This window comes from Sinohyriopsis cumingii, chromosome 12 (assembly GCF_028554795.1).
Source record: "Sinohyriopsis cumingii isolate HCF-2022 chromosome 12, ASM2855479v2, whole genome shotgun sequence".
In the NCBI taxonomy this organism is placed as follows: Eukaryota; Metazoa; Mollusca; class Bivalvia; order Unionida; family Unionidae; genus Sinohyriopsis; species Sinohyriopsis cumingii.
Window position 1 is genome coordinate 2,670,006 of NC_142972.1, and position 12,998 is coordinate 2,683,003.

The 12,998-nt window shown below is 34.9% G+C and overlaps 1 protein-coding gene across 1 annotated transcript in view; it reads right to left on the reverse strand.

The window, feature by feature from the left end:
* The window catches only part of LOC149785920 (E3 ubiquitin-protein ligase rnf213-alpha-like), a 427,433-nt gene that overhangs the window by 232,721 nt on the left and 181,714 nt on the right, over nucleotides 1-12,998 (reverse strand). The window contains exons 36-40 of the mRNA XM_089978087.1: nucleotides 12,748-12,830; nucleotides 10,233-10,366; nucleotides 9,930-10,022; nucleotides 5,268-5,468; nucleotides 1,829-1,995 (exon numbers count right to left, since the gene is read on the reverse strand). Coding sequence (XP_089834213.1) covers nucleotides 1,829-1,995; nucleotides 5,268-5,468; nucleotides 9,930-10,022; nucleotides 10,233-10,366; nucleotides 12,748-12,830 — 678 coding nt within the window. The remainder of the gene's footprint in view (nucleotides 1-1,828; nucleotides 1,996-5,267; nucleotides 5,469-9,929; nucleotides 10,023-10,232; nucleotides 10,367-12,747; nucleotides 12,831-12,998) is intronic.

Consider the following 12,998-nt stretch of genomic DNA (forward strand, 5'->3'; position numbering starts at 1 on the left):
AACTGCTTTTGTTACACATTCAAACAGATTGAAGCAATGTGATATCTGCCATGGTTCATGAACTGACTTTCCAGAAATTAAAATAATTATATCATTTTGGAGCCAGACACCACATATGAATGGATACTTATCACAAAAAGAAGTACATGTATTTGTTTAACAGACTGACGAAGTTTTACAACACAAAAAGGAAAACAAATGCTACATACTTTATCAGAATATCAGAATTTTTAATTGTAAAAGAAAAAATACTGAAATATTATCTTCAAAGTTTTCTTTACTGGCAAGAAAAGATATATGTAGCCAAGTTTACATACACTTCTTCCAACCACTGAACTATTCTGGCACATTTCTACAATGGAGATAATAATTTTCTGCTCAAAATATTTGTGAAAAATTATAATTTTAATCAATACTAAAATAATCCAGTCTGAGAGTTAGCAATTATTACTTAATGTCCAGATGTTTAGGTCAATGACAGTGACAGTATTTCTTTTTGAGATAAATGTTCTAGGCTGGATCTCAAGTTGAACACTTTCTAAGAAAACAAACATCTAGCACTCTGATATCATGATTCACTACTGTTCACATTAAAATACAATCTTTTCTCACATAGAAGCCAGAAGAAGTATTCGAGCAATTTAAGCTAAAATTTTAGCAAATACTTGTCGAGGTTTTGAGAATACTAATGTATTGGGAAATATGGTTCATTAAACACAATCAAAGGGATGAAGAAAAAGTGCAAGAAATTGATAATCCTGTTCCATTTTATTACCAACAACAGTTAAAACCCCTCCCAAAAATGTAAACCAAGTTTAAATTCTTAACCTTTCTTCACTATTTCTTAACAAAATTTATTAAAAAATTCAAAAAGATATTTTGATTGGAAATGTGAAAGTAATTGCCTTTTCGTTTTACAACATTTTTGATTGAATGAAAGCTGTCAAGCAATGTCAAGGGAAGAGACAACTCTTAATACAATCATTTCCTCTTTGGACAATGAATTTGTGATATGTCACTTTACAATTATTAGTTATTATTATCATCAATGTGTGTGTCACTTTACATTAGGTGCTGAAGACCAATAGAGCTAAACATAAAAAAGTGTTTAGTGTAAGAAAAACAAATTATTCTTAGTAGCTTAGAGTAGAAAATATGCCATGGGCTTGAAAAGGATAAATCTCTCACAGCCCAAAATATATATTTGACAAATCACTCTCACTTGATGTAATGTAGTAAATTGGTGCAGTCAAAGCTTTTTTAAGCAAAATGCACCAAGAGGTGAAAAAAGTGGCCTCTGCAAAAAGTACCAAGAAGTGAAAACAGTGGCCTCTGCAAAAAGCAATAAGAAGTGAAAAAGTGGCCTCTGCAAAAAGCACTAAGAAGTGAAAATATTGGCCTCTGCAAAAAGATGATTTCTAAATTAACAGTGATTCAATCATTCAATATTCCAGACTTGGGACTAAGAAAAACTAGCTATTTATGACAAGTAACTTCTTAATATAGTTGACCTTGAAGGCAGATTCAACTGTAAGAACAGACCATATATTAGATTTTTTTTCAAACCTACAACAAAGAAAAAGGCAAATGATTCAAAAGCAAAGTCTATTACTGCACACAAATCATCTTCAACTAAACTTAAAACCATAATAATTAAAATACAGGATGCCTGAACAACTACTACAGGCTATTCCATTTAAATGTCTTGGAAACGAGGGAATGCAGTTTTGTTATTTTTCTGTACAGGATGAGGGCTGAATCTTTTCTGCATTTTATCTCCATCATTTTCTTATTTCTACTGGTGGTACCACTAAAAAAAACTTTATACCTGATTATGTCAGCTTCAATCTGAGCAGGTCCTTCTGGCACCTTAAGAGGAGGCCCAAAATATTGCCAGATATGTTCCCTGTACTCTTTCCTTTTCTTCAGACAAGCATGGTAACACACTCCTAGGGCTAATATGAAAGATCTGGTGATATCATCCATTACACAGTCCTGAAACAACATATTAGGCAATTAAGCCTTAACCAAACCAAAAAGAGCAGATGAGTCACAAAGTATCCTAAAAGCAAAGCAAAATGTAAAGGTGACTATTTGACAATCACCTCGTCTAAAATGAAGTAGAAGAGACGAAACCCATAAAGGCATATTTACAAACAGGGGACAGTGTTCGATTTCAGGCTAATTGCATTCCAAATTTGATATAAATATGCTCAAAAACATGGCCTCTTGACTGGTAAACGTTCACAGAAGGATGACAGATGGACAATGATCTCATGTCCATACAATAAGCATGCTCATGCTTACAGTTAGGTCAGCTGTTTAAACTTGTAAAGATCAACATTGGAAAGACATATGATATGCATAAGATCTTCATTGGCAAAGAACAATGTCATATAATTTTTGTTGATTACAAGAAGTCTAAACAAAGTGACAGAAGGACAGAGGGATGAAAAAGGTGATCACTATAAAGTTCCAACATTTCAATGTGGAACTCTCACTAAGATGATATGTATCATACAGTAACCTGAATACAAAATCAACTGATACCTACTTCTTAAGTGCCCTGGATCAGTTGCCAGCACCCGAAAAATGTAAGAACAAGGCTGTGACTTTGTCCCTAATAATAATGAGGCTTAAAACTGTTTGCAGCAATTCACATTCCATTCTTGGAGCTGTTACACATGTCAGGTGCAGACATTAAATATTCAAAATAGCAGAATCTGTATGAAGTCTTCATAGTATCGTGATAGGAATAAATTTTGTAAATGAAATGTATGTATGGATATTAAGTTTTCACAATAACTCCACAGGGAGCCCTTTTGTGTTTCTATCGACACAATATTAGGTGTTCTATCCTTAGTGGAGAATCAGCTGATATTAATAATGAAGTTGTTGAAGATTGGAACAAAAGACTAAACTATATATGCAGGGGATATGACAGCAAGGATATTTTTAATTGTGACGAGACTGGTTTGTTTTTTAGACTATTACCAACAAAGTGACAGATGATGTGATCTGTAACATAATTATAAAGACAGTTTTAAAACTATATCAATGGTTATTCATAACATTCTTTTGAAAATGATAAAACAGTTTGTTTTACATTTATTTCACATCATGCATGTGATTTTTTATTGAACATATTAAATATTTTAGAATTAAATGAACTTGAGACTTTCTTCATATGTATTTACTATTCCCATTTGTCATCCCCCTCTAGAAAGGCCACCCTCATTATAAGGCCACTTCCCTGCTGCAATAGGGGTGGTCTTATGAGAGGGGGACTACTGTGTAACTTATTTCTGAAGTTGCTGTTTAATGTTATGCAGCTGTAGCAAACCACCATAAGAAATATTTTAATTTATCTTTTTTTAAAGTTTTAAAAGTATTTCATCTGTATTTTAACCCTTTCAGCACTGCTGACTGGTAAAGTGGTACATAAGAAAAAACTCCTCAACACTGCAGATTTGTGAAACAATCCTGAAGAATAACTCCTTCTCAACACTGCAGACTGGTAAAGAGGTTCAGAAGCTATAATGCCTTCTCAGCACTGTAGAACAGCAATCTGTTTCATGTACTTTCCCCGTTTTGATGATATATTCTCTGACTGGTCAATTTATGATATACTGTCTTATTGATCAATGCTGGGGGCACCCAATGGTCAACAATTATTCTGTAGTATGATTCATTTGCATCCTATTTGTATACATTCAGACTTTAAGCTTGGTTGTTAACAAGGGGAGGGGGTGCTTTTCTGATCTATAAATCTTCAAAGTCACCTAGTAAGTAGACCCAAAATGGCAGACTTGTCAGATAATGAGTATCATTTGTCAGGGGGATGAAATAATTGAAAACATGAAATTCTGTTCTTGTAAATACATATGAAGAATAGAATGAATGGATATTGTTAGCAACACTGATGATAGTGAGTAATATAAAAGCTTTGAACTCACTGATGCAACAGACCAAATCTCAATCAGATTATAATATTCATGCAATTTCCAAGTGCGTAGGTCCAGCATGAGTATTTGATAGATTGTGTACACCTTTTGAATATCTTAAGATATTTTAGAGTGACTATGTATTTCGGAAATAGTACGATTTACAAATAATAATGCACACATGAAGCGACAGACTTTTGGACTGATTTAAGTTATCTGAAATAAAGACTTTTAAAGCCTTTATTTATTGATGGAAGTGATGCTTTGTGATAGGGAATTAAATACAATGGTACAAAACATGTATTTCTATCATAAAAAATTGTAGTTATCATTGTAATATCTGAAGCAGATGATGCAGTATTTACCTTCTATGTACATACATGTGCATTCGTTCATGCACCCTTTGCTGAAAATGGACTTGTACAAGAATTGGAAATAACCAGCAGGCAAGGTCATCTTTTACACTGAAAACTAACGTTTGGTATGAAACATACAGACAATAATGGTTTTAGTGCCATCCTGGTCATATTCGGATTTGAAATTATAAATCAATGAATGAACCAACTAAGTTCTGTGCATTTTTATCTCATTTATGCTTTTCATTTTTTAAATTTGTACTGGATACAAACAAACGGGGGGTACATTGAGACTATAGCTGGGTAGAGGTAATTTTGCCAGTTTGGACCCTGTAAAAGTTGAGCATTTACAAAGATTGTACCTGACTTAATGAAACATTTTATCCATTTTGTAACAATATTGTAAATCTATTATATTTTACATGTAGGTGTCTTCTTTCTGTTATTACTACTGTCTACTACTATCCCCTCTTTTTCATTTCCATATACTGCTACTATATGAGTCATATAGAAGACTGTTTAGTGAATGGCTTTTATTGTGATTGCAATAACTTCGTATTTCAGGGTTCAATACCTTCGATTATTTATGATTTCCTCATCACTTTTGGGGTGGTTGTACATGATGGTAAACAAAAAATTAAATAAGAGTCCTGTATTGTGGCCATCAGCACCTAGAACTGTCCAGTATTTCAACACCAAGCTTCAAAACCTTCAGTACAATTTTGTGACTTGATAGGCTCCTGCATTTAACGTAAATGAAGAAAACTGAAAAGGAAAATTTCTTTACCCTCTTAATAAGCAGGAATAATTAATAATCAATAATCAATAATTTGATTGTAGTTGCATTTACATCAGTCTTCAATTATATGTACAAAACTTTTACATTTTTTGCTGAAAAGATGGATACTCTACAGTTTTTATAAACATTTACGCTAAACCCACATGATCAAGATTTTAAGTTTAATACCTGATAAACCTGTGGGGGAGCCAATGAACGACATACTTCTTCCTCTCCTTCCTCTTTTTCAGTATCGGAGCTCACATCTTGGTCAGCAAATTTATCCATCATGTCAAAAAGAGTTCTCTTCCCCGTACTCTGTGTGTAGAACCAGCTCATCACACTCAAGACTCTGTCAACATCTCGGAGTGAGACAAAGCTGCATTCATCCTGTACATAGGAAAAGTTGCACCATATATTTCACTGTTGTAAAATGTACCAAAACATGTGTTTTTTGAGGTGGTGTTGAATTCTATTTTTCAGCATATGATGGTCTATACAAGACAATACAAGACAACCTAAAAATATTTGGTGGAAGAAGAAAAACCCAGAAGGCCCATGGAAGAATGAGTGAATCATGAGAAGCTACTGGCAAGCTTTCTCAAACACCATGCTGAATGAGCCGAGACTTTAACTCATGTGGACAGAGTGAAATGTTTGAGTACCTTAGGTCACTTGACATGGCCACCCAGAACCCTCACTTAAATATGTGACATCAAATGTGAAACATATATCAAGTGCAACATATGTGAAACCTATGTTTCACCAAAAAAAATATGTATTCTACTTTTAAAATGTGTTACACTTAAAAGCTCTGGCTAATTTTGTGACTTGCATATGTGAATCAAACCATATGCTGCACATATGTCCTGTTAAACAGCAAATTTTAAAGTAAATTATGTTCCTCCAAGAACACTTACCTGATCACATTAACATTTGGAAAAGTCTGTTATCTCTCGAATCAAGCAATCATACAAAAATTAATCCTTCCCATCAATATTCAATAAAGATGAAGGGAAAAGTAAATCTTCCCAACCCATGCCTTTAAGTCCCCTTACCCTATAAGGTGCTTATGATAATGATTATGCCAAAGGTGTAATGGTTGGCATGCATGCTTGTTCACTCTATAAAGTTATGCTATGGCTGATCAAAGGATCAGTTTGTTTCACTCTCTAGGAAACAATTAAATCAGAACCCCGCAGCAGATCTCAATCTTACAGATGCTTGTATTCAAACATTAAATTTACTTTAGTATAGCTTCACTGAGATCACAAGCAAAATCAATGACCATGACTTAATTTGACAAATCTTTATTTTGATCTTTTGTGTTTAAAAAAAGAAACAATGTGCATGGGGCACAACAAATGGTGGGAACCACAAACAATTTGTCTGACCTTTTCCCCACTGGTTTTGAAATATTGTGTGACTAGCAATCGTTGTTGAGAGAAATCTGCAATCACTTGGCCTGGCAGCATCTCTGCATACAGGAAGCAGAAGCATCGCTCTGGTGGCCTAGTGGTTAGAGCATTTGCCTCAGATGTGAGAGGTCACGGGTTTGAGCCCCAGCCGACCCATATCAAAGACTTATAAAAATGGTACTAACAGCTACCTTGCTAGGCACTCTGCATTTAGGGGTTGGTGTAAGGACTGGTCAACCTCATGTCAGGATAATGTAACTGGGTGAGACATGATGCTACATGTCTGTGGCATGATGCCCCAGTGCTAGACATCACTATAAACTGCCACACTGCAGACAGGTATCATAGCGATATGACTGAAAAATTGTTAAAGCTATGTTAAAAATCCAAATCTCACACACACATACACACTCACACAGAGGAAACAGCAAACATTGTTTCACTAACTTGAAGGTGGCATTCAAAATATCTTGTCAACCTTATAAAACTGAGAATTGGTCAAATTGACCACTAAAATGTTTTAATCCAATGACAGCAGCTCAATGCTAAATGTCAGCAAATGTGTATGATACCGGCATAGATAGAACAATGCAGATAGTTGGTTTTCCACAAAGAAAACCTTGGAATTTTAGCAGTCAAATGGTCAGGACTTTTCTTGAACTTTGATGACAGTGGAAGAAGACAGAAAGATCCTTGTTCTTTGTTTTCCAAATCCACTGAAACCATGACCTTATGTTCCTTGCTTGCAGTTGATAAGGCTGGACACTTGGATATTTGCTGGACACTTGGATATTTGCTGAACTCTTTAGATTTTCTACAAATTAAGCCAATTTAAAGCTGTTGTTCTGTACACTTCACTGTATCATCATTATATTGTACATTGTCAATTTTAACCCCACACTTCACTGTATCATCATTATATTGTACATTGTCATTTTTAACCCCATACTCACTGTGTGGGTCATCCTCATCATGAATAATATGTCAATATCAGAATATAACATCCCTGTGTACTGTTTGATATCTCTCCAAAGGATAAACTATACAGATTTGAGATGGGTTTGCATCAGCTACCAGGCAAGTGTCAGTTTGGTATGAAATGCCAGTTTAGTGGATGGTTCGGCTATTAAACAGATGGACAGCCAAGCTATGGGCTGGGTATTAAGCATGGCTCTTTGTTTGATGACCAGCCCTGTTTTGGGCTGAACATGCAGTTCTGTAATTGCCTGGTAAGGCCATGAGGCAAAATGGATGTAACAGTTAACCATATCCCAGCATAGCTCTGCATAATAGTGTGCAACCTGGCAGTTTATGGCTTGGCTTGATGAAGTGATGGATTCCCTATCACTGATTGTTGAATACAGCCAGCCAGCCAGCCAGCCAGCCAGCCAGCTGGATTGGCTAGGCAGCAGATGAAATGGCATTGTGCAGACCAGACTGGTGGCACTATGGGTCATCGATGTCCAGAAAAGACCGTATGTGCCAAGACTTACAGACCCTTGGGCCAAGCTCCAGAATGCAAGGGAACTTACACCGACTGGGCAGCCTAAAAAATGGAGAGCAATCTATTCATAAGCTCTCATCCATCACTCCGGAAGTAAGAAGTAACTGATGGAACAATTTCACATGAGGCCAGCAACTGTGATATTGCCTCTTAAAATCGTTGCCACAATATGACTGAAAATGCCTGTAGAGAAAAAATCGGTGGAAGGTCCTTAATGTTTTTTCTTACATTTGGAGATGTTCTGATGCGACAGTCTCTGGGGGAATTCTACACATAACTTTGGTGGGGGGAGGGACCTTCACAGTGTCCCATACTATGCCTGCTAGTGAATATGTGTTTGGTTGAAGATCTACTACACTACAGTCCTCTTCTCTGGACTTAATGTATCACACTTTTGGTTTTTTAGTCCTTCCCATAGTACCACGAACTAGATGCTTTCCAGCCATATTTTGCACATATTGCAGATATTTCTTTACAAACATTTCAAACATGCAACATATGCAGCTAGTAAGTCTTCATTTGCTTTAAACTTCCTGCATTTTGTAAATTTCATTGAAATGTCAGGAAAGAACAAATTAAGTAATTTCTGTGCACAAATAAACAGTAAATACTAAATAAGAGAGGACATATCTGTAGTGTGCATAAAAAACAACACTATATACTAAAAATACCATATTAAATGTAGTGGTCAGAAAATAAACAAAGTCCATTACTATAATAAATTCACATAAATTAAAAACGTCATAAGAAATAATGACAACAATATATAATATATACCTCGACAATCAATACTATACAAGAATATAGATGGATGGTGTCAAATCTAGAAAATTGACCTATAGTCCAAGAGATATATATTGGATACATGTATCTCATATCAGTGAAAGCAAAGGGGAGGTAAGGGCAAGGGTTGGTAAGAGTCTCTTCCTTTATCTATATCGAATATAGCTGGGAATGACAAATGTTTTGGTATTTTAATAACTGTTGCATTATAGAGATAGCAGAGCATCTTATTAACATTAATGAGTGGGGAGTATTCAATATGAGTGGGGAGTATTCAATATGAGTGGGGAGTATTCAAAGAAGAAATATGACATTGTTATGACTAACAAATATGTTCAACATGTGCAGTACTAAAAATATTTAACACCAATTCAATAAGAGCTCAAAATATTTAGACATATTCTGAAATGTGTTAAACATATTAATTTAATATGTTTAATGTGGCTACTTTAACATTTTAGAGTTTGCTATCCTCTATACTGTTATTATAATTATTATATATATATATATATATATATATATATATATATATATATATATATATATATATATATATATATATATGTACATATGATCATTTTATATGTTGCACAATTATTTATTTAACCTACAATCTCAAGAAATAGTAGTAAGTACTCAATGTAATAAACTGTTTGTGTACACAGTTATTTTCTGTATCACCTTTAAGATGTTTTTTTCCCTCCATTTTACTGATGTTACGTGTGTGTGTGTGATTTGGATTCTTAATGTAGCTTTAACAATTTTTCAGTCATATCGCTAAGATGTCTGCAGTGTGACAGTTTATAGTGATGTCTAGCACTGGGGCATCATGCCGCAGACATGTAGCATGATGTCCCACCCAGTCACATTATCCTGACACCAGGCCAACCAGTCCTAACATTAACCTCTTAATGCTGAGCACCAAGTGAGGCAGCCGTTAAGACCATTTTTGTAAGTCTTTGGTATGACTCGACCGGGGATCGAACCCACGACCTCCCACATCCGAGGCAGATGCTCTAACCACTAGGCCACCGGAGCAGTATACGGGTTTTGTAAAGGCATACACTGGTTCATCTTCATGATTATCATACTAGCTTAATCAAATTCTCAAAAAAAGAAAACTGGAGAAGTGGGGAAGATGCTCACCTTTTGATTCCTCATAAAATCTTGAGAGGCTGTTAAAACTCTACTTATCACAGGAACTGAACCAGGAATATTGGGCAGCTGCCCCCGAGAAATCTGAAAATATAAAAAATTAGCATTTTCAAAAGCAGGAAATAATGTCTTGACCACACTAGCTACAATAATATCATTAGCAGAGATTTTAAAGTAGGATTATTAGCAAATATTTTTTTTGGAAGCTGCAAGAATATATCTCTGTAACACTGGAAAGGAAAGTAACAATTCATTACTTGCCGATACAAGTAATAAAACATCTGACTAACTCACATATCTAAGGACCATCTGTCTGATGTAGAGGTCTTCAATTTGTGTGTTCAACTGACCAAAGTCCCATACTAGTGGAAGAAGACTCTGGGGTAAAGGCTGAACTCTGTACACAAGGCGCCTCATTGGAACTCGACCTGAAAAGGCACATAGTGAATGCAGACAAAATTAGTTCTGAACTTCACCATTACAGATCAAAAAGATCATAAATTTCCTAAAAATACAATTGTTGTGATGTGCTCTGATAGGCAATGATGCTCAAGCCACTGACAAACAAAGCATGCTTAATAAATAATTTCTACAAATAAGATTACCTTAGTACCCCATAAAGGTTTTTCCAGTGCACATGCTACAAAATAATAAAAAATTCAAACTGATTTATAAAGTTCATAATTTGTATTACATAATAATCTGTAAAAGACACTGACTTCTTTTACAGTGACTCAAGGTTAATATAATTTCCAAGGTGTGTACCTTGCATCATAGTGCAGAAAACAAGCTATTGTATGTTCCCAAACCAAAATGCTTGTTGTTAGCTTCCTGCAATCTTGCCAGCAGGTTACATAATCAAAACATGCTTGTGAATGAATCTTTATTAGGCTCAAACATGGCATAATTTCTGACAATGTTCTTACCAGCATGTGTATGCAAGCTTGTGCAATCTGCAGTTTATGAAGCCAATGGCTTGAATAAATCTATATTATAAATTTCCATACAATATCTGTGGTTTAATAATGAGTATCTTTTCACCAAAAAATGTAAGAAAAAATCACTCTTTATAAAAATTTCATTCTTCTGAATCTTTTCTTTGCCTTCTTATCATCAGACATGTTACACCTGTCTCTTCTGTTACTACTTAATGTTATTGTTGTTTTTCATGATCTTGTGAACAGTGTCAGTTAGTATCCTTATTATTATTATTATTATTATGTACTTATTATTATTATTATGTGTGTGATTTAGATTTTTAATGTAGCTTTAACAATTCTGCAGTCATATTGCTACAATGACTGTGGAAGTTTATAGCAATGTCTAGCACTAGGGCATCATGCTGCAGACATGTAACATGGTCTCCCATCCAGTCACATTATCCTGACACCAGGCTGACCAGTCCTTACACTAACCTCTTACTCCTGAGGGCCTAGCAAGGCAACTGTTAGTATCATTTTGATAGTCTTTGGTATGACTTGGCCTGGCTTCGAAGCCACAACCTCTAGCATCCAAGTCGGACTATCTAACCACTAGGCCACCAGAACTATTATTATTATTATTATTATTTACTTGTTGTACAGCACTGATACAAAACTCCTCTAAAGATTATGTGCTTTCAACTGGACTTTAGATATTATTTTTTTCTTCAGCAGGTTATTTCCATACATAAAACAGTTTTTCATTGCAAATTTTGCAATCATGTTGTTGTTGTTGTGGGGGTTTAATGCCATTTTTCAGCACAAGATAGGCTATGTATGGCAGCCAGTACTAATGGTGGAGGAAGAACCTGGGAAAACCCTGGGAAGAACCACCGAACCACAAGAAGCTGCTCAAGCTTTCTCACATACCCACATTAGCCAAATCCTAGACTCTAACCCATGCAGACAGAGGTGAGATGGCAGTGATCCATAACGGAGAGTGCTTTAGACTACTCGTCCACCACGGGCCCCAAATTTTGTAATCAAAAGCTAATAATAATTGTAAAGTATGATCAACAGAACCACAGCTATAGAAATCTGAGCAAGTCTAATTGCTTGCCTTTAATGACATTCTTTATCATTTTTGTTTTGGGGAGTAAGCATTTAACTTTCAATACTATAATATTTATACATTTTTAATTTAAATTCCTGCAGAGAAACATCCTGTTAATAATAAATAACTATACTAATTAAACATTAACTTTGAATTCATGACCAAATGTCTAATTATAGCAAGGACCTTCTATAATAAAACACACAATCAGAGTTAGAAAACATCCTGTCACTGTCTAAAAGCAACTAGCTGTTATGAATGGCACAACAGGAATAAAGATATTTGTAATTTAAGGTTAATATTAAAATGGTCTGGAGCCTAATATTTATAATTCATAACTTGGAACTTTCCTCAGCACAAAACTTGATCTATGGCTCAATGTCTGGAGAATTCAATCAGCTGTAATTCAACTTTGAACAAAGTCAGAATTGCAGAAATCTTAGGATTCCTTTTGCTGAATGCTTTATTCTAATATTGTTGATGTGCTGCAGGAACTGCACCAAAGTTTTAATATTTTAATTCCAGTGCAAACTTTGTTTTTTAAATGTTCAAGAATATAGGCCTGAGTTTATCATAGTTCCAGCAGATGCCATGACCCACTTACAGCTAGGTCAACTCAAGTGACATACAGAATACTGGTACAAAGTGCCCAACATATATATATTTTTAAATTTGCATTTATCACCAGACTTCACTTTAACTCAAGATAAAGCCTAATTAATGTTCTCTGACTGATATAATGGATTATTTATGCAGAGCTTGTCTGTACAGTTACCCAATCTGTCTGTAGTTTTATCAGCATCCACATGGTATCCAAGACCAGCCTGTTCCAATCGTCTGATCAGCGTGTCAGAATGTCTGTAATAAAAGAGTGAACACAAATAAAAAATGTCCTCCCTTTTTATACCTGTTTTACGTATGTTTTTTAAAGCAATTAAGTTATGTTCTTCCTTATGTTTACTAATTCGCATGATAACATGTGTCTATAACATTCCTTCAAAGTTAAAAAATATATTCCATCATCAT